General features: G+C 40.7%; 1 protein-coding gene across 1 annotated transcript in view; it reads right to left on the reverse strand.

Moving 5' to 3' along the window:
* CNTNAP2 (contactin associated protein 2) overlaps positions 1 to 21920 on the reverse strand; it is a 1133690-nt gene that overhangs the window by 924389 nt on the left and 187381 nt on the right. The window contains exon 4 of the mRNA XM_077808720.1: positions 2856 to 3003. Within this exon, the coding sequence (XP_077664846.1) occupies positions 2856 to 3003 (148 nt within the window). The remainder of the gene's footprint in view (positions 1 to 2855; positions 3004 to 21920) is intronic.

Raw genomic sequence — 21920 nt, forward strand, 5'->3', positions numbered from 1 at the left:
GCATAGAAGTGTGAAATTCTAGTCTGTAGGGGTAAATTTTTCAAAAGCATCCAAATGACTTTTGAGAAATCCAATTTCCAAAAGTAGATAGGAGAGAGACAATAAGACTTAAAACTCCTAAATGTCTAAGGGCTGGTCTCCACTACTGGAGAGATCAATGCTGCTGCAATTGATGCAGTAGGGATCGATTTAATGGATCCAGTGAAGACCTGCTAAATGACAGCAGAGTGCTCTCTGGTCAACCCCAGTACTCCAGCTCTCCAAGAAAAGTAAAACAAGTCGACTGGAGAGCATCTCCCATCAACTCAGCATTATGAAGATACCATGGTAAGTCGACCTAAGCTATGCTGATTCAAGCTATGTTATTCACATAGCTGGAGTAGCGTAACTTAGTTCGACTTATCCCCATAGTGAAGATAAGCCCTAAGTCTCTTGAAAATGGACTTAGGCTCTAAATCACTTAGGCGCTTATGAAAATATTCCCTAGGTCTTCTGAATAAGGACTCAATTCTGTCCTCAGATACATCTGTGCAATTTCCACTGACTTCAGTGGGATTATCAGAAGTGAATGCCAGGAAAAAACCTCAGCCCTAAATATAGTACACAATAGTACTCTCTAGTGTCTCACTGTAGTGCAATTGTTCTCCTCAATCAGGACTACAACGGCAAAAAGATTTAAAAATGAAAATCCAGATGCTTTCACTGCATAGTTGGCCTTCTTCATTCAAAAGGGTTATAAATCTCCAGCTTTCAACAAAGAGTGAACAATTCAGTCTTCTTCTACACAGCACTGTTCCTCAAACGTTCTTGTTAACCCCTGGAAATGTGCTGGAAATGGCCCACCTTGATTATCACTTCAAAAGGTTCTCTCTCCCCCCACCCCACTCTCCTGCTGGTAATAGCTCATTTTAAGTGATCACTCTCCTTACAATATGTGTGATAAACCACCATTTTTTCATGGTCTGTGTGTACATAAATCTCCTCACTGTATTTTCCACTGAATGCATCCGATGAAGTGAGCTGTAGCTCACAAAAGCTTATGCTCAAATAAATTGGTTAGTCTAAGGTGCCACAAGTACTCCTTTTCTTTTTGCAAATACAGACTAACACGGCTGCTACTCTGAAAACAGCACATATAGTAATACATATGCTATTCTGCCTTCATGATTGTCACAGATGCCCTAACCACCCCTCAGCAAACTAGACCTATTTTCCCCCACACTCCAGTGTGGCATGCTGGGAATTCTGAAACAGATTCAGGTACATTTTAAATAGGAGGGTTTTACTGAATTAAATATGAAAAATGATTAATAAAATTAATACACTACTGCTTGTGTTACTTATTTTGATGTTAAATTTAATTGTCTAAGCATTTGGGTTTCTCTCCTAATCAAATCCAGAATTCTGACTACTCTCACTAATACTTAGGGCAGGTCTACACTACTAAGGCTAAAAGTCAACCTAAGTTATGCAACTCTAGCTACATGAATAACATAGCTAGAGTCAATGTATGTTAGGTCATCTTATTTTGGTGTCTACATTGTGCTGGATTGACGGGAGGAACTCTCCCGTTGATTTACCTTATGCTTCTCATTCTGGTGGAGTACTGGAATCGATGGGAGAGCGATCAGTGATCGATTTCGTGGGTCTCCACTAGATTCACTAGACCCACTGAGATTCACTAGACCCACTAAATCGACCCCTGGTGGATCGATTGCCGCACATCCATCCCCTGGTAAGTGGAGACAAACCCTTACTGACCTTCTTTACACTTATGTCCCCTCGGTGAACTCAGTAGGGTGGCACATGGGTAACTGCAAGCAGCATTTGACCCTTTCCTTTTTATTTTATCTACTCGTTATTTATTCATATGCCTTAGAGATAGGTACAGTATAAGAACATAGATAAACAGACTGGTAGATCCAAACTGCCTAATTTCTCCAGGGTTCATAGATTAGGATCACAGTTTCCATTTGAGCCTGCTTCTGAAAGCTGGGTAGCACCTGAGGCTCCTGCTGACATTTTTGAGAGTTGCATCTGTTTGACTCTTTTTATGAATAGGCATTTAATCCTGATGCTTTCTGACTCAACTAGTATTTTATTTTACCTTAAATGGAACATATATTTGTGGCTTTCACATTTCTGACATTTGTTTGTTTAAAGATTAATAGATGACATTTGGTCAGATGAGGAATCATAAAAACCTAATTTGGAAGAAAGAGGGGAATTTGAAGCTATTCTTTTGCTATTTTTTGTTTGAGTGTAATAGTTTCTGACCTTAATTTCAGGAGTGTATGCACCACTCCCTGCTAACGTCTAAGCAGAAAACTGGAAGCCAATGTCATATAAAGAATACAAGGATTATCTCTGAAAAATATGTGATGAATATTTAGATAATATGAACAGCTTTGATGGGATTGTTAGTCACAAATGAATAACTCTTTAATATATCATTAATATCTGTCAATGAATTCTGTCATCCTGCCCCGGTCATTCTCTCACGGCCCTACATGCAGCTGCTCAAAAATCTCTTCCTGAACTGTTCGGGTCAGAATTATACAATAATCGTCAGAGTTTTCTAGAACAACAACAATGCAGATCAAAAGGAATGATTTCAAAGCAGTAGCTTTGTGGATTCTAAAGTAGTATCTCCAGAGGAAGCTCGAACCAATGAATCAGTACCATATTTTATGAGGCCCGAGGCAATATAATTAGCAAGCTTGGGAATGCCTTAATATATTTAACCAAAAGGTATTTAAGAGTCAGAGTTTAATGCCTACCCATGCTATAGACCAAAGGTAGTTTGTTTACACAGAGAAACTATAGGGGTGAAGTAAATGTCAAGAAAAACTTACAGTACGGGCAGCCGTAGACCTCAACTCTCAGCCCAATTTGGCCCTCTCCATTCCAATCCAGAGGAACTATGCGAATATAGCGGGCTATAACTGGATGCTGCAAATCATGCCGGATCACACTGTCAGAATTTGTATTTCCAGGAAATGCCTGAGGGGAGGAAAAAGAAACCTCTTGTAACATTAGATATATTTCAGATGCTGTAAGAATACTTCTGTGAGGGGAAAAAAATAGGAACAGCAGTCTGATTATTTAGGTTAAACTGCATTCTGGTCAACTTGTCTCTATGATAGTGATTGAATTAATGGATGATTCAATAAACAGCACTGGCAGTTCTACAATGCTCATGAAAGATGCCAGATATAGGTCACTGGAAGCTAATGTCCTCTTTCTCCTAATAGGTATAGTATGCCTTGTTCTTGATTGAGTGAATCACCACTAAGGGTGAGAAAGTAGTTCATTCTGTGTGTCTATCTAGTTTTTAGCTAGTTTGTTAGAATGTAAATAAGTGTCCCAATTGTAGTGACTGTTTTTCTAATGAAGACACTTATTCACTAATAACTAGACTGAACACACCAATTCTTTTTTGCATAGATGGAAATAATTTTAGTTATTAGTGACTTGGGAGAGATTTGAACTGATGAACAGTGAAATGCTCTATCTCATTCCCTTGAGCCATACTGTTCCCCATTTCAGCTTTATGCTTATATAGTAAAATTTAACATATTTCTGCAGGAGCCAGAAATCATACCTTAACTTTGAAGTCTCACCTGTAGGGAAACATGTAATCTTCACAATCAACACCTCATGCTAAACGACATGTGCAATTAGGTATTTTGGAAATTGTGCTAATCATCATAATCTTAGCTCTTATTCACAGTGAGAAGTATTTTTTTCCAATTACTAAGAACTCAGAGAAGGATGCAATAGTTCTCAAGTGTACTAACTTTTCTAGAATTAATGAAGTTAACACATCTAGTTTATTTTAGTTACTTCTTGGCATGATGATTCACAGCATCTAGCTCAACAGAAAACAATACCTGCTTGTTAACTCAACTTACATATTGTCTATCTGGTCAGCCCTTGGACAATCTGTTCATTCACAGCCAGAACTTCACATAGGCAGAACTTTATCATCTTTCTTGTAGCTAGCTTTCACGGGAGATAAACATGTCAAGCTACTGAACAGGGCAGTAGTACACCAAGGGGAAATGGATAGCTAATTGTCAAAAAGACTATAAACAGTCATTGTAAGTACATTCTTATAAAATTCAGCCACCGCAGCTTTTGCTAGAGAAAAACCTGTGTCCAAAGATTCAGAAGTAATTCAGTATTAATGAATAGGCCTATATTTTAGTTATTCATATCAATCAGAACACATTCGCTCATTTAAAATAGTCTATTGTACATATTGCTATAGACTGTAATATACTTAGGGCTAGAATATACAAAACACACAGTGCCCAGAATAAGGTGCTATGGGGGCCCCATCCTCCCTGAGGTAGTTACAGGAGAAGAATCCCTCCCCAAGATTCCCACCATGCTAGGAGAGCATTTATGCTTCTACACCCCTTGCATGCCAGTTCCATTCTATGCTTGGCCATGTCCCAGTCCTCTCCCTGCATCCATTTGGCTGGACTGTGCTTCCCATGCAGGGATCACTCCTCTCAGAGTAAATTCAGTTACCGCAATTATGGAAGGCTCCTACTGGGGAAGCATAAGGAGAGGAAGTCTTCTCTTTCATACTAGTACCAAGCAGAATCTGGTCCGCGTTGTTTCTGGTTTGGTTTTTTCCTTCTGAAGTTTAGTGTTTATTTATGTAAATTATGACCCACTTTAAAGCTGAATCTTTCTGTTTTTTTATTATTTACAGAAAATTATTTCAAAAGCAGGTGTCACTGTTTTTGGTATTTCTTCACCCACCTGCAATTTGCACCAGGAAAGATTTTAAACATCAAAACTTCTTTGAGACAATTACCTCCACTTCTAGAAATAGTATTAGATGTCTAGTATGTATGAATTAATCACTGTTTCAAGGACAGAAACACAAAAGTTGAAATTCTCCACAAATTTCAAAACAGCTACAGTTGGTTCTTTTCCATAATCATTTAAAAAAAGAACACTGTATAGCTTCTGGATAGTTTTATTCCTTCTTCTTGACTAACAAATAAATAAAATTAGAAACCTTAAGCATATAGTTGTCACGATTAAAAAGGAAACATTGATCAGTGGTCAACAGGACATTCAAAGATTTCACCCCAAATGTATTTATTGATTACTATACGCAGGGCTTGTAATGATGCCTATTATTAAGGTTGCCTGACCCTTCCCATTATAAGATCCGGTCTTAAATTATTTGCAGCTTTGCAAACTAACCATTGAGATCACACAACATGCTGGGCTTCTGCCTGAGGCTGACTTTTTTTTTTAATTTTTTGCCAGCCAAAATGGTTCAGTCATTTCCAAGAATAAGTCTACGGAAAAACACACATTGTTTGCCCATGTTAAAATATACTGGCAACCTTTTATTTGAAAAGCTCTAACACGTCATGCTTTGGAGCAAGGACTTGAAATTTGGTCTTTGTGTCAGACATGTGCCTTTTGCTGCCCCTGAAAATCCACCTACATTTGGCCAAGATATCAGCCTCTGAAAAATTGCAGTTTGCACCTGCTCAGTAGAGACGTTAGATTTTAGCACGTAAAATTGAAAGATCCCTCCTCCCTGAGCGTGCTCTAGCCTCTCTCAACTCCTAATGCTGATCACACTGCAAAATTGCCATCCCCACAAAGCAAATGAGCATGCTTTATCCCCTCAGAGGTCCTACTTGTTAGCAGCATGTGCTGGCAACATCTCCACAGAGTGACTGAACATGCTGCAATCCTTGGCTACGGGGACAATGCCAGACTCTCTCTCTCTCTAATGGCTGTTCCAGGCCTAGGTGAAGCTGGGCACTGAAACTGTGAGCAGGCAGCCTCTCTCTCTCCTGTGCTCCCAGTAACCCACTACTTGGCACCCAAGTAGCAAGAGGGAGGAGGAAGCCATCTGCTTTCAATACAAATGAGACACAAAGTGGACCAGGGAAGAGGGAAAGCAGACTGGGACAAGAAGTCTGATGAGACTGGAAGTGGGGAGAGAGAACTGTATGCCTGTATCTGGCTATAGAAAACAATGCATAGGGAGTTGGGGCAGAGGGGATGCTTGGACTGGTATCTGGGGGGTAGGAGAGGCTGGGACTGGTTGGTCAAGAAAACTGGGGCTAGGAGTTGGGCAGGGAAATGGGCAAGGGATAGAGCCAGTTGTTCGGGGAAGGGAACACTGAGATCAGATGAAGAGCTGGGAGCAAGAGGGATGGCTGGCACTAGGAACCCTGGGACAGAACAGGGGGAGGAGAGATTGATCTCGCAAGAGATGGGGCAGAGGGAGAACTAGAAAAAGGAGCCAGAGATGGAGTGTGGTTTTGGGGGGTGGGGGAGATGAAGATTGAATGAGGATCATGTGGCGGGAGACTAGGACTGGAAGCCAGTAGGGCTGGGGAAAAGAAAGATTGCATGAGGTATTTGGGGGGGAAACTGGAACTGGCTGGGCAAAGATACTGGGACTGGGTATGGGGAGGAGAGGTATGGGAGTGTGGGGATGAGATTGGGACTCATACAGCGAGCCCACAAGGGGAGACTGGGACTGGCTGGCCCAAGTGCCTGGGATTAGGAAGAGAATCTTGGGAATGGAGGCTTGGAAGGCTAGGAGAGTGGGACTAGGGAACAGACAGTGCTGGGATAGGGACAAATTGGATGTGATCAGACAGAAGAGTCTAGGTTTGGGGAATGGGTAGAAGAGTCTCTGCCCACTGGAACACTCACCTCCAGAGCCTAGAATGGAGCCCAACTTTCCTGAGTCTTGTCATTCATCTGCTGTGAGTAAATATCTGTGAAACCCCTGGCAGTGTCTCATCCCCCTCTAGTGCTGGTCCACATACAAGCTTTAAGTTGCTCCATTAGCTGAAGTTGCAGAAGTCTGGGCAGTGGATCTAAAGGTTCCAACCCTACTGATGATCCATGTGGGTATCAATATGACATCTCATGTTGGAAATTTCCATTTGCTTTTTAAAAGCCCCAGAAATTACCCACCAAAAACTTTTTAAACAGACCATTAAGATCACAAAGCCCAACTTTAGGAAATGCCAAGATTAAGGTTGCTCATAAAACCTTATTTCAGCCCCCTTGTATGTATGTCTTATGATAGAGTCTCTAATTAAATGGTCACATGCTATTTTTTCCACAAGACCCCTGCCTCATTTGGTGCACCCGATGGACCTGCTCTGGGGATGAATCAAGGTCATATAGTGAAACGACTCTGTTGTTGATAAGCACTCCTGCCTCATTTGTTGGAGAAGTTGGAAGGTAAACAATGAATGAGGCAGAGGACTGCTGGAAGAGAAAGAACAGTTACATGGTTAAAGCACTTGAATGCTGCCTCAGACCATTTGGATTCAACAAGAATATAAGAGCTGCCATAGTGGATCAGACCAAAGTACTGAGCAATCACAGCTGCAACTGAAGTCGATAAGAGCTTGTGCCACAGAAAACTCATGAGTAAATTAATAGTTCAGTCTTCAAACAAGGGTTTGGATAACATGCACTAAATCAGGAATAGGGCCAAACATTGAACAATGAGGTGAAAACAAAATATCCAATGGCTGATCATTAAGTGAGTGCTGTGCATTCTGTGCACTGAATAAGGCAAGGGTCCTGTGGAAAAAATAGTATATGATCATGTAATTAAAGACTGTGTCACCATGAATACGTACATGGGGGTTGTATTAAGGCTGGGTGGGCAATCTTAATTCTGTTATTTCCTAACTTCAAAGTTCTTAGGGTGACCAGATGTCCCGATTTTATAGGGACAGTCTCGATTTTTGGGTCTTTTTCTTGTGTAGGCTCCTATTACCCCCCACGCTCATCCCAATTTTTCACATTTGCTGTCTGGTCACCCTTGGAGTTCTTGACTTTGCAACCTTGGCAATACTCTTTAAAGATAGTGTATTTCTGTATAATATAAAGTATAGTGGGAAAGCATAGACTCTCTAATATATCTCCATGAAACCACTGGTAAAAGCTGACTTTTAAAATCAGAACTACTGAATGTGACTCTTTAAGTCTACTACCTGGATAAAAACCCTTTCAAAAAGATTTAGGGTCTAACCCTAAAAATGCTAATTACCAGGCACATTACTTATTACTTTGAGTAGACTTATTGAATTCAGCACTACACGCAGTAGCATTTACTCGATCAGGTGAACAGACACAAGCAATAGAGAATAGGGTAATACGGGAGTGTGGTCAGCTTCCCGGATAATTAAAATGCATTTAATTTACTTTCGAGCAGAACAATACATTTTTAAATGCAGCCTTCATTTAGATAAATGTAGTACAGTAATGCATGTTCTGTGGATAATGCAAACAGCAGCCCAAATCCATCACTGCAAGGCTGAAAAATCAATTTACAGAGACTTGTGAATTATGTACCGTTGCCGTTAAAGCTCCTTTTCTGACTGAGATTTGTACATGGGCTTAGAACGACAGGTTTTCATTAAAAAAACCCTGAATTTATATAATTTGCAAACCTTCATGTTTGCCAAGGTTAAACAGTTTAATAAAATTTAAAATTATAATTCAAACTGATGTTATTGTGGGCGGTTTTTAAGGGCAGCAAGAATTAGACTATAAAATACATAAGTGTACACTAAAAAAAAAAAACAACCTCCTGTAACTTTTTCTTAAAACCTGAAAATATCTATGGTATCTGAACAAGTTGTCCAAATTAGTAATCTCAAAAGCAGACTGAAATCTTTAAAGTCTGTGTTAACATTGCCAGAAATGTGCCCCTTATGAGCAATTCAACCTTTCTTCAGTCCAAATAGTTAGGAAAATTTACTAAGGCAGCAGTAAATGCTCAGCTGGTTGTAAACCAAGTAATACAGTGTCAGCAATCCAGTCCTTAAATCATCCCCTTTACAAACTAGGCCTCTGCTCATATTGGACACAAAGCTCTTAAAGCTTCTTCAACATGTTTCAACTCACATCACAATGAAAAGATTGTGAGCTGGAAGCATTGTGCCGGATTTAGGAATTCTGGGGAGCACTGCAGGGATACTGTTACTGTGGCACCTCTACCGACAATGCAGCCTATCTTTGCTGGCCGGTGTGAAAAATGGGGTATGGCCAGGGGCCCACTACATGCCCAGCCATTTTGGAAATGCTAGTTGCTGACAGTGGCACGAAGCTTGCACGTATCTGGTCAGGATAACACACGGGCTGCTACCATGGTTGGTCTCTGCGTGAGTGTGCAGAGTGGGAAGACTACTTTTACTTCATTTTTCTCTCTTGCACACCATGTGCAATTCCATTGGAGTTACACCTGATTTACAGAGGGGTAAGTGAATGGAGAATCGGGTTGTGACCCTTTAATATTTACTGTTGATCAAGTGTTTTCTTACATAAAATCTTTACATTGCTGAGCATGTCATTCACAAAGCTAGAGTATGAAAAAAAACAAAAACAGTGTTCACTTTTCCTAAATCTTTGTAAATTGTGTTACTCTGAAAGTTCTCACAGTGTTGCACCACTGGGCAGAATGCTTCTTCTTAGCACTTTACATTTGCTTCTTCTTTCCATAGCAGGTGGCATGATGATCAGTGTCCAGACATTCCAAGGGGGAAACAGAAGGGTTAAGCGCCAAAAATAAATAGTTAAACCAAATGATCGCATGCTATGTTTTTGTTATAAAAACATACCAAATAAGGTAATGTTCACTTACTAGCTGTTATGAGATATGCGTGCAGGTTAGGGTTCTGAATGTATGTGTGTACAGATATGTAGAAAATTGTAACTGGACCTGTGGTGCAACTTCAGCATCACCTCACAACAGGATGGGGAAGCAATCAGGCAGAGAGGGGCTACCTCTCCGAAAGAATGAAACTGGTTTCAAGCACCTAGCCATTTGTCCAGCCCGGGGGAATAAAAACAATGATGAACCATCAAAGTAAATGGGAACAGAAAAGAAAACCCCCATCTTCGAAAACTAAGAAAGGAGAGAGTTTTACCCATCTATAGTGACTGAAGAAAAAAAAAAAAAAAAACTTTGCAAACCCCTTCAAAATGGAAGATGGTTTGAACTGAAGAACATCCAGAACCTGGAGGACAGTCTCCAGGTGGAAAACAGCCTGGGAATGCTGGATCCCTTCTATACCTAGAAGGTATTTTGGGAAACTGTTTAAGAGAATAGGTAACTCCTACTAGAAAAGGTATTTTATCTAATGTGAAAGAGAAAGGCTTGAGGATGCAACTTTACATTCATTTTTTGCGTAACTTGTATATGTTTGCTTTCCCTTACTATTTCATCTTTGAATGTGTGGTTTTTATATTAAATAAACTTTTTGTTTATTTTCACCCCAAGCAGGTCCCTGGTGTGCTAACTGTGTGGAGTGTGTGCGCCAGAGCAAACTTATAATCTGGGGGTTGGTCTCACAACTTTAGGGTAGATGAACCAGAGGGGAACAGTCTGAGTGTCTGGTAATTAACTCAGAGAACATGTATTTGAGGAGAACTGTGACTTGAAAGGCTGTTGATGTCACCCTGAAAAGTGTAACTAGACTGCTGATTGCCAGGGAGAGACCTTATGCTTGTGGGCAGGCTACTCGTGTCTGGGTATTGAACAACAGCTGCACTGAACAGAAGTCCTCAAAGATACAGGACAGGCGATGATGGAATATATTACTGGTCTGCATGGACCCCAAAACATCAGAGTCGGGAAAACCAGTGAAATTAAAATAGGAGAAGAAAATCATTTGCTAGTGTTTCCATGTTGCTCACCTGTTAAAAATTGGCTTGAAACAGAAACCAGACCATCTAGATCAAAACTTCTGCAAAATTTGGGGACTGTTCAGATTTGATTTCACATCTCGACTTTGCAGATTAGAGCCATCATTTAATAAAACAAATCCAAAACAAGTTGTAAATGCATTAGCTTGTGAATTTAAATAAAATATTGCAACACAAAGCAAAAGTGCTGTAGGTAAGTACATTTCACAACGGTCAGATAAGTTTAGTAATGTAGTAAATGAACTATAACTCTGCCCTTCTGGAAGAAAAATGCATTAAGGTTTACATTACTATTACACATATCCACAGCAATTTACACTCACAACACTATTGCACAGAATTTACTTTTTTCCCCTTTAATAAAAGGGATTACAAAGAGACCCCCAACTGCCAAAATCATCCTACATCTTCCCAAAGTTTATGAGAGCTGAGCTATCTCCCAGTTGTCATAGCCCTCCCAGATCCTTCCTAACTACAGTGAGATGTGGTGGCTGAAGAAAAGTGAAACAAGATACGGAGGTCTCATTCCACCATCCCAGTAAGAAGAGGAGAACTGGTTGAGAATGTTACTCAGCATGTCTACATTACAAATTTAAATCAACCTAATTTACATTGGCACACAGCCACTGCGATAATCACATCGCTTGTGCATGTCTACACTTTGCTCCTTCGTGTCAGCCATGCACATCCTCACCAGGAGCCCTTGTACTGATTGTACTGTCAGTGTGGGATGACTTCTGAAAACCAGTAACTGTCAATGTGAGCAATGGAGTGTCCACACTGACACTGCATCAACCTAACTACATCAACATTGACTCTACACCTTTCGTGGAGGGGGAGTTACTAAATCGGTGTATCTGGACAATTATATCCACGGGATCAAAATATTATTGTATACACTTACATAATTAATTCAACGTAAACTGCTTTGCATCAACCTAATTCTGTAGTGTAGACCAGGCCTCAGACACTTAATGAAGGAGAGAAGAGAAAGTTCTCACTCTAGCTTTTAGCAGAGCAGGAGCGGCACCTCCCTCCATCACATATTTTAGTTTCTGGTGAGAAGTTACTGGTCTCAGTGTGTGATATATTCAGAGGCATGGAGTGCATATACTTGAATGTACAATCTCTGTTTGCAGCAGTAAAGGAAAGAAATGATAAAAGACAAAAAACACCCTGTCACCTGTGGGTGAACACTTTTCACATAGGTCAGATAGAGAATGATCGCTATCAGTCTTCATCCTCAAAGGAAACTTGCATGGCACTTCCAAAAGACGAGCCTGGGAGCTTAAATTCATAACTTTGCTAGACACTAAAAATCATGGACTGTACAGAGACACTGGATTTATGGCTTATTACAACTATCACTAACCCACTAACCCTCCTTTTTGTCCTATAACTATAGGGGGCTTAATGGACCATTTCACCTTGAATGGTGCCTTAGAACAGTGGCTCTCAACTTTTCTAGACTACTGTCCCCCTTTCAGGAGTCTGATTTGTCTTGTGTACCCTCAAGATTCACCTCACTTAAAAACTGCTTGCTTATAAAACCAGACAAAAAATAAAGTGTCACAGCACATTATTACTGAAAAATTGTTTACTTTCTCATTTTTCCATATAATTATAAAATAAATCAATTGGAATATAAATATTGTATTTACATTTCGGTGTATAGAGCAGTATAAACAAGTCATTGTCATGAAATTTTAGTTTGTACTAACTTTGCTAGTGCATTTTATGTCGCCTCTTGTAAAAACAGGCAAATATCTGGATGGGTTGATGTACCCCCTGGAAGACCTCTATGTACCCCCCAGCAGTATGTGTTACCCCTGGTTGAGAACCACTTTAGAATATGTGCTAATTCCTTGTGCTAAACCATCTAGTCAATCTTGTATTTAGCTTTGACACTCTGAGTACCTTTCCCAGAGCTGAAGAAAAGCTTTACTACAGAAAATTCTTTCCTGGGTATCTGGCTGATGAATCTTGCCCGTATGCTCAGGGTTTAGCTGATTGCCATATTTGGGGTCAGGAAGGAATTTTCCTCCAGGGCAGATTGGAAGACGCCCTGGAGGTTTTTCGCCTTCCTCTGTAGCATGGGGCATGGGACATGGGTCACTTGCTGGAGGATTCTCTGCTCCTTGAAGTCTTTAAACTACGATTTGAGAACTTCAGTAGCACAGATATAGGTGTGAGGTTTTTTGCAGGAGTGGTGGGTGAAATTCTGTGGCCTGCGTTGTGCAGGAGGTCAGACTAGATGATCATAATGGTCCCTTCTGACCTAAATATCTAATCTAATATCTTGTCTCTCTCACCAACAGAAGTTGGTCCAATAAAAGATATTACCTCACCCACCTTGTCTCTCTACATTTTTATTGGCTTTTTTTAAATGAGAAAACTATTTATGAACCTGAACTTATGGAAAATCAAGGGGTTTTTTTTGCTATATTTTGGTACATGAACGCTCCCTCTCATGTTATTGTGGCCTCATAAATATCTCCTTAACCCAGAAACAAAGCCTGTTGGGGAGAACACTGATAAAAATACAATACTGAGATATTTTGGTTCCTATTGAACACAATGTTGGGATTTTCAAAAGGCATCTATGATGAAGCTGGGTGAAATTTTTTCAGCTGAACCTTTTCCCAGCAAAATAATGCAGATTCTGCAACACCAACATGTTTCTCAAATTTGTTTTGGTTTTCCAAATTGTTTCAGTTGAAATCATGGGCTTGTTTGCCTATCAACATGAAAACAGAGGAGATCTGATTGCTCTCTATCAATAAATCAGGGGTAAACACGAGGGAGGGAGAAGAGCTATTTAAGATGAAGGACAATGATGGCGCAAGAATAAATGGGTATAAACTGGCTGTGAATACATTTAGGCTGCAAATTAGAAGACGGTTTCTAACCATCAGGGGAGTGAGTTTCTGGATCAGCCTTCCAATAGGAGTGGAGGCAAACATCCTAACTATTTTTTAAAATGAATGGGATTGTATCATGGGTTTGCCTGCAATAGTAGGGGACCGAATTTGATGACCCAGTGAAATATTCCTGTGAAAAAATACAGGACACACAAAAACCAGACAAACCCCAAATTCCAAAAAAGTTGAAATGTTTCATTTAAAAAATGTCCAAACAAAACATTTCCATTTCTCAATTCAAAACAACTTTGTTTCATATTTTCCTTCAAATTTAATAAAAACTTTTAAAAAAATTAAACAATGCTTGAAATTGAAATGCATTTCATTAAAACGTTTTCAAGAAAATATTTTTTGGTTTGGCTCCAAATGACTTTCTTTTCTGATTTTGCAGAATTGCCTACAAAATGAAAACTCAGTTACTAACATGGCTCTAATCTAGGGGGAGATAAATGCTCAGTTTCCATTGAATAAATTAGTTGAATGGTTAACTCCACAGGATGCTTTTGAAAATGCATGAGCCAAAAATTGAGAGATGGGTGAGTGTAGAAGAGAGATACAGTAGCCAGTGAAGAATGAGGACAGGGAGCCAGGGCCAGAGGAAGAAAAGCTAGATGAATGGGAAAGAAAGAAGGAAGAACGGACGGAGGGATGCATGCGGAAGGAAGGACAGAGATAAAGATGGGGGGGAAGAACAGAAAACGGTATTGAGATAATAGAAGAAAAATAAAGAATAAACAGAAAAATAGAAAAAAAAAAGAGAAAATGCTAAATGTTAAGGTGGGTAAAGTGGCCTATTTGCAGGGGGTGAAAGTAACTTAAAAGACTTACCGGTACTCTGGAGTCCTGATGAGGGGGCGGGGCCTCAACCGGAAGAGGCGGGGCCTTTAAATCCCCAGGCACTTTAAATCAGTATTTAAAGGGCCTGGGGCTGGGGCTGTGAGAGCCCCAGCTGGGAGCCCGAGGCCCTTTAAATCACCCCCTGAGCTCCCAGCTGCAGAGGCAATGGAGAGCCCTGGGGTTCGGGGGTGATTTAAAGGGGGCTATTTAAAGGGCCTGGGGCCACCGCTACCACCCCAGCCCTTTAACTTGCCACTGGAGCCCGGCTGCCGCTACCCCAGGGCTCTGACAACAAGGCTCCGGGGACAATTTAAAGGGCCCAGGCTGGATTAACTTTTTGTGGGCCTGGTGCCAAACATATTTGAGGGGCCCCCTGGGGAAAGAAGAGGCCAGGGGCAAGAGCACAGCGGGGTATGGTGGTGCGGGGGAGGGGGGGGAGGATTGGACCCCAGCTGGAGTGAGGCAGGGGCCAGGGCAAGATGAGCACAGTGAGGCATGGGAGGGGGGAGAATTAGTCCCTGCTGACTGGAGCAAGGCAGGGGCTGGGGGCAAAAACACAGTGGGGCGGGAGCTAGGGTTGGTCCTTGGAGCAAGAGAGGGGCTGGGAGTAAACTTCAAGGGCAGCAGGGCTGGGGAAGGGGTAAACAGGATACCCCACACACACCCCTGCCCACATAGAGCGGGTACCTACCTTCTCCCTGGTTCTAGCCCATTCTCTTTGTCTCTCTCTGCATCAAGCTAAGGGTGGGGGTGCACTGAGAACAGGGCTGGGGATGCAGGGTCTGGGAGGGAGTTAGGGTGCAGGTGGGTATGTGGGGTGGGGGAGGGTGCAGGAGCTCCCGTTTGGTGCTCAGGGTGGGGTTGAGGATGTGGGGGAATGCAGGAGTCAGGGCATGGGGTGTGGGAGGGTGCAGGAGCTCCCGTTTGGTGCTCAGGGTGGGGTTGAGGATGTGGGGGAATGCAGGAGTCAGGGTATGGGGTGTGGGAGGGTGCAAGAGTCAGGGCAGAGGGCTGGGGTGGGGGCTGGGGTTGTGGGGGTGCAGGAGTCAGGGCAGAGGGCTGGGGTCGCTCCCAGCTCCCTGCCCTGAGCGGCTCACGGCAGGGGGCTAGAGGGGGTATGCCCTGATTCGACCCCCTTCCCCAAGGCCCCACCCCCGCCTGTTCTCTGCTTTCTCATGCCAGCAAACAGCTGATTGGCAGCAGGGAGAGAGAGTGAGAGGGGGAGGGGGACGCAGCACACTGGGGGAAGAGGCGGGGGAGGGGGAAGTTGGGCTGTCAGCGGAGACCCTGCCCTGCAGCAGCAGGACAGAGCCCCGGGAGAAGGCAACACCAATAGCTTCTGCCCCCATAGGAGAGTGGCCAGGGCCTCTTCCGAGTGTGGGCCCTTTAAATAGCCACTGGAGCCCCACTGCCGCTACCCCAGGGCTCCGGCACGGGGCTCTGGTGGAAATTTAAAGGGGCGTACCGGCTTACTTGCACCTCTGCCTATTTGCCTTTCTTTTCAAATAGAACAAGGGCACCCTCAGCACTGTGTGATTTCTACAGTGCCCTTCTCAGGGTGCGGTACCATAATAGAAAAGCAACACTTGAGTGCAGTTAATAAATAGCTTTAGTAAGTAATATTCCTTTAGCTTTCCCTGGAATTGAGAGACTAAAAAACCCTGTATTTTCAACATGCATTGAATCCCAGCTCTAAGGCTCACGATTACATAACGATTTGGGTTCCTCTGGACTCAAGATTAATACTGGAGACAACTAACCTTGAAAACTGTTACTTTCAAAACACTTGGCTGTTTTATTCCCATACTTTGCTCTCATCTTAAGGTGAGCTCTGCATTGTATATATTTTTATCCACAATATAAAGTTTATTGCATATTCAGATTGTATCTCTTTTTTCTACGTAAGAAAAATACATGGCCAAGAGTTTTCTTTTTCTCTTTATTGCTTACACACATCTTCCAACACATCCTTAATATACATCAATATGGCTCATTCCATTATTCAACAGGTTACTTGGAATTTTTCAAGTGGAACCATGTTTATAACAGGTCACTTCAACCTCCCTATTAAATCCGATTAAGTTTACTGTTCTGGAGCCTGGAAGCTATTTTCAACTACAAATTCTATCTTTGGATTAAAAACATGCTGTAATTGTGCAGTTCAAAGACCTAAATCTAAACAATCACCATTGGATCAACAATACATAGACATTACTCATTGCCCTATACCCTCTTTAAGCTTCCTAGCATAATAGATATATATTTTATAATTCATGTAATTGTTTTCTGTATACCAGCACAAAAGGTCTCCATACTCCGTCAGAACTCGATACCATTTAAACGAATGGGAGTTTTGCCATTGCCATAGGAGCTTCAAATAATCTTTAAAGGGCTAAATTCTGCCCTCTTCTGTTCATGCATAACTCCTACTGACTTCAGCTGCATGCATTCAATGACAAAATATACACTTAAAAAGGTTTAAAAAAAGATAAAGGGAGTTAGGTGAAGGAGAATATTTAGAAGTATCAGAATATGAGAAACAAGATATAGCCCTTCAGTAGTTATTCAAATGTATGGAAGACCTATATTTTGTACATATCCTGCAGGACAGAGTATAAATTAGTCAATTTTAGACAAATTTGTCATGAAAATTACCTATCTATACACAGGATTTGTGATATTAAAATCCCAAGGTTCAAACCCATCTCGCCTTGTTATGAAGTTTCATTTCAAGGAAATGACTAGTATTAACTGGATATGAGCTGCTAAACAATTGCTGTTTTACATTTCTCCTCAATCAGTACAGTAGAGTATTATCTTTGTTTAATTTACTTGGTGTAATGAAGCATAAAGCTAAAAACCAAACAACCTCCCCCGCCATTCCCCAAGATTGAATTGCTTTCTTTATCCTCCAGCATCCTAATTATTCATATCTTCTAAGCTCAGGAGCATTACTGAGCATCTGTGTATTTTACTAGGAAAATTATAGTTCGTTTCAACTGTGGGGAAGAATCTACGACAGGTGTCCCTTAGGTCACTGTGTGCTACCTGGATGCCATCTGAGAGTGTGTATGTCTGTGCGTTGTTCTCTTTATACAACTCCATGATCTTTCTGTCCACAGAAACTTCTTTAGGTGCAGGAAAGAAGGTAGGGAATATCTGGAGAGAAATCCCTTAAAAAAATAAATAAAGAGGTATTGTTTAAATAGCTTCAATTCAAGGGAACATTACAGAAGGGAGAATAGTGGGCATTATAAAAAAGATCCTTGTTTATCAGGACTGCTACCTATGCCCATGGACACCTGTGATCAGCCACATTCCAAGTGATGTTAAAACCATGTAAAGAGATCTACCCCACAAGGAAATCAACTGAAGTTAGTGGACCTCTGTAGGATGCTGGACTGGATCCCTTTTACAGGATCAATGCCATATAAAAAAGGGGAGTGAGCCCTTTAAAAGGCAAGTGCCTTGCTACTTTAATTGCTTCTTCCCTACCTTTATTTGTTATAAAATAATAGTTTGTTTTTTGTTGATTCGAGTCACCAATGTCATGAGTCTCACTGGTCAACTTGGTTTTGTTGGTGGGTTTTTTGGTCATTAATATTATGAAAGATTTTGCCATTCTCTGTTTTCTAGTGATTGGGGGTTCCATGGCATATCAAACTACTGAGAAGTCATTTTCCTTTGGTTAAGGCATTGGGATTGAGGGATGTTGCTTATTTTTGTAACTTGCCTTGGCATCGTTATTTGGGGTTACAATTTAAAGCTTCCTATGGAAGACATACAATAACCACCCTTTGCAGCAAAGCACTCTGTTTCTATTGTAATCATAATTATTTATATTGTTGTTACACTTATGTATAGTTATTTTCATTTTGAGGGGACTTGAGGTAATAAGTATTTTCTTTTTCCAGTAGGGCTTTTTTATTGGAATTTCCCTCAGAGGAAAAAGCCTAACACTCCAATCCCACACCCCTGAGCTTTAACAGAGCCCCAAGTAAGCGAATGGACTCCTTTAGAATCCAGGGGTCCACCCACATGGAGTTCGATGCTGAGTCGGGGCTTAAGTTTCTAAATGGCTCCAATAAAAGAGAAAAACTCCTAAATTCTGGCTCTGGGGTATAATGTCACACTGTGGATTCGGTGGAGTCAGAATGGGAAAGGTAGAATCTGATTCATCTTCTATTAATTATAGAAAACATTAAGAGTTTTCAATAGTTATCTATAAATATAAGCAACCTCTTCCCTTCTCTTTCAATAGAATTTTTTCACCCAGTTTATAACGAAAGCCAGCCTACTCTACCAACCTTTCTTTCAAGGTAAAACTTCCAACTGGCTGTTTTCTTATTCTGTTATTTTGAGTGACTCAGAATTCATGATGGCCAATTATTAGTTTCAAGTTTCAGAGTAACAGCCGTGTTAGTTTGTATTCTCAGAAAGAAAAGGAGGACTTGTGGCACCTTAGAGACTAACAAATTTATTTGAGCATAAGTTTTCGTGAGCTACAGCCCACTTCATCGGATGCATTGTAAGTCTTTAATAATCAATAGTTCACATTTTACTGAAATTTCTAAGCTAGCCTTTTAGCATGTTCTGACTCTCCTCAGGCTGTCATGGTGAGATAAACAGACTTTTGACTTAGTACATTTTCATGGGACTGAAAAGGTTCTTATCCTATTTGAAAGGATTTGTCACAAGGATACAATCGTGATTCAAAATTGAAAAGCAGAAAGGAGAATAATGTTTTCCGGTTTCGTTTATACCATGTTGTAGGATTGTTTAAAATTGACTGGGATAAACTTTTGCAGTATCTTTGGATGAGAAATTAACTTTGAGGTATGTAGAATTTTTCTTCAAGAGCACATTTTTTCCTATTTTAATTCTATTTTCAGATTTGTTTAAGTTAGTAGTAGTAGTAGTAGTGGTGTTTGATGGGAATAGTGAGTGAATAATAACTGTATTCATCTGTCTTAAGGACATGTTCAACAATTAAGAAACTAATTAAAACATTTAAAAAAATAAAAATAATTGAAACCAGATAGAAACTTATCTAAATCCATCTTGTAGCTGTTTTTTCCTCTATACGATGTTCCATGATTGTTTTTATTAACAGAACAAAACAAATATATTACCAAAAGGGGTAAAACCAAGGCAAATAGGTTTAAACAAAAGGTGAAAAAAAAAAGTCACCTAACTTTTCAATAAAGGCCCAGATCTCCAGCTGTGGCTGCAGAACTCATAAGGCAGCTCATATGAGGGTGTGTGTATGTAAAAATATGGCACCCCCAATCTAGTTCTCAAAGATAAGTTTGAGCAGTCAAATTTTGATAACCTCTGGGGGTGTGTTACAGCAGCCAGTGATTCTCAGGGCACAGGGAAGCCCTGGCCATTTCACCTTTTCTACATCTCCTGGTCTGGAAGCCATTACATTTGCTCTAAACCGTAGCAGATCCCCCCCCCCGAACATGCATCCGATGAAGAGAGCTGTACCTCATGAAAGCTTATTCTCAAATAAATTGGTTAGTCTCTAAGGTGCCACAAGTACTCCTTTTCTTTTTGTGAATACAGACTAACACGGCTGTTACTCTGAAACCCCCAACATTGGTATAATCCAATTTTGGCTTTCTATACTGACTTTGGGCCTGATATGTGGGAAAAAGCAGCTGCAGTGTAGCCCATGATGTGGTCCAAACACTCCAAACCTATTATAAATGTGATAGACATCTGTGTAAAAAAAGTAAAAAGGTTTAATAAAAAAAATCTATACCAGTCTGAAACCAGGGAGGATAAAGAATCATAACTTCCATGAACTTTTTGCCATCTCAGAAAGAATACACTGAATAGGAGCTTTTACAATAATTGCTTCAAACTAATTTTATTAGGCAAATCTCCAGATGTACATGTATGTCAAGCATAATTTTATAAAGCACTTTTTCCTATTCTTTGACTTGCATTTTAAAAACTGGTCACCTTTCTAGGAAGATGGACTGTTCTGATCATGGTTATTTTGAAAAGACAACAAAAACGGTCATAAGAATGTTTTATATTTCGGTTTCCCAACACTTTCCATTATAAGGATTGTTAGCAGCTCCCCCTATAATAAGGGAATTTCACACAGTTATCTTTTGCAAAGTGCAATATTTAACTTTGCCATCCAAATATGTGGACTCCGTACTCTACTAGAGCTGCATAATATCTCTCTTGCTAGTGAACTTTTTTTCCCTTGGTCCACGGTCCTTAAAACAGCAAGTAATCTGGCTCTCATCACTGAATGGGTTTGACACCCTAAGCACATAGCAAGACTAAAAATGCAATTCATGACTCTGAACACTAGAGGAAGTTTAAGAAAGAACTCAACAACAGAAGGAAAGGAGATGAAACTGTTAACTATTTGTTTGAGCAAACAGAAATAAATTTAATCCTATAGCTTCCTTCCTTACTTCATTTTGCTACCATTCTCATCAATTGTTTCCCCTTTGACAGAGCTAATTAGCAATTTTAAGTGTTTGGGCTATGGCACGCTACTTCGATTTCCCAATTACACAAAGCAAGAGATTCTGGGGATTCAGACATTAAAAGTCTGATTGTAAAGCTGCCCTTTAGGTCAAGGAGTGCTAGCAGCTGGGGACAGGAAAGACTTCTACACAAGTCTTCATCCTCATACTGAAAATCCTGTTTAATAACCAGCAAAGGTGTGTCTACTTAATAGCATGGATGGGGAAAAAGACAGAATGAGGCTAATGATACATTTCTGAGACTGGAAAGGACTTCTCTTGCATTCTGATATCAGATGTTGCCAAGATTATCAATTTCCTCAAAGAAATTTTTTTTTCTTAAAAAAACAAACCAACCTATCCTTTATCAGCAAATCTTCATGGAGAAGAAAATGTGCTAGTTTTGGAGAGCTATCATAATTAGGTTTTATTCTTAGGGCTTGAGTCGGCCTTCTGGAGACAATTTTACTTCCTTTGTTGCAGCGTGGGGAATTGTACCCCTAAAAGGATTCAACCTGGACATGGAGCATAGGTGATTGTGCCACCACTGCTCTCCATTGTGATTTTTGCCCAAAGAGTGGAGCTTTAATTTACAGTGAAGGAGATGAACCCATTAAGCCCCAGCCTCACCCACTCTCCTTTCCACTGTGCCAGAAAGCTGCACATTAGCTAGCAGAGTAGACTGGGGGAAGGCAATGCAGTTTCCCACTTCCTGGTGAATTTTCCATTATTGCAAGCAACCAGCCTCCCCCCACCCCAGCAGATTCCAGACAGTAAATCAAGTCTGGAGTCATTAATTGCATTGCACATAGAAAATGAGAGGGGGGGGCACAGCACGCATATATTCCTCAAATTTATTTACTATATGTCTCTCTAAGCTTTATAAGTGCACCACCATTTCTTTCTCTCTGTGAATCATCTGTTAAGTTTATTGCAC

Source organism: Eretmochelys imbricata, chromosome 2 (genome assembly GCF_965152235.1).
Source record: "Eretmochelys imbricata isolate rEreImb1 chromosome 2, rEreImb1.hap1, whole genome shotgun sequence".
In the NCBI taxonomy this organism is placed as follows: domain Eukaryota; kingdom Metazoa; phylum Chordata; order Testudines; family Cheloniidae; genus Eretmochelys; species Eretmochelys imbricata.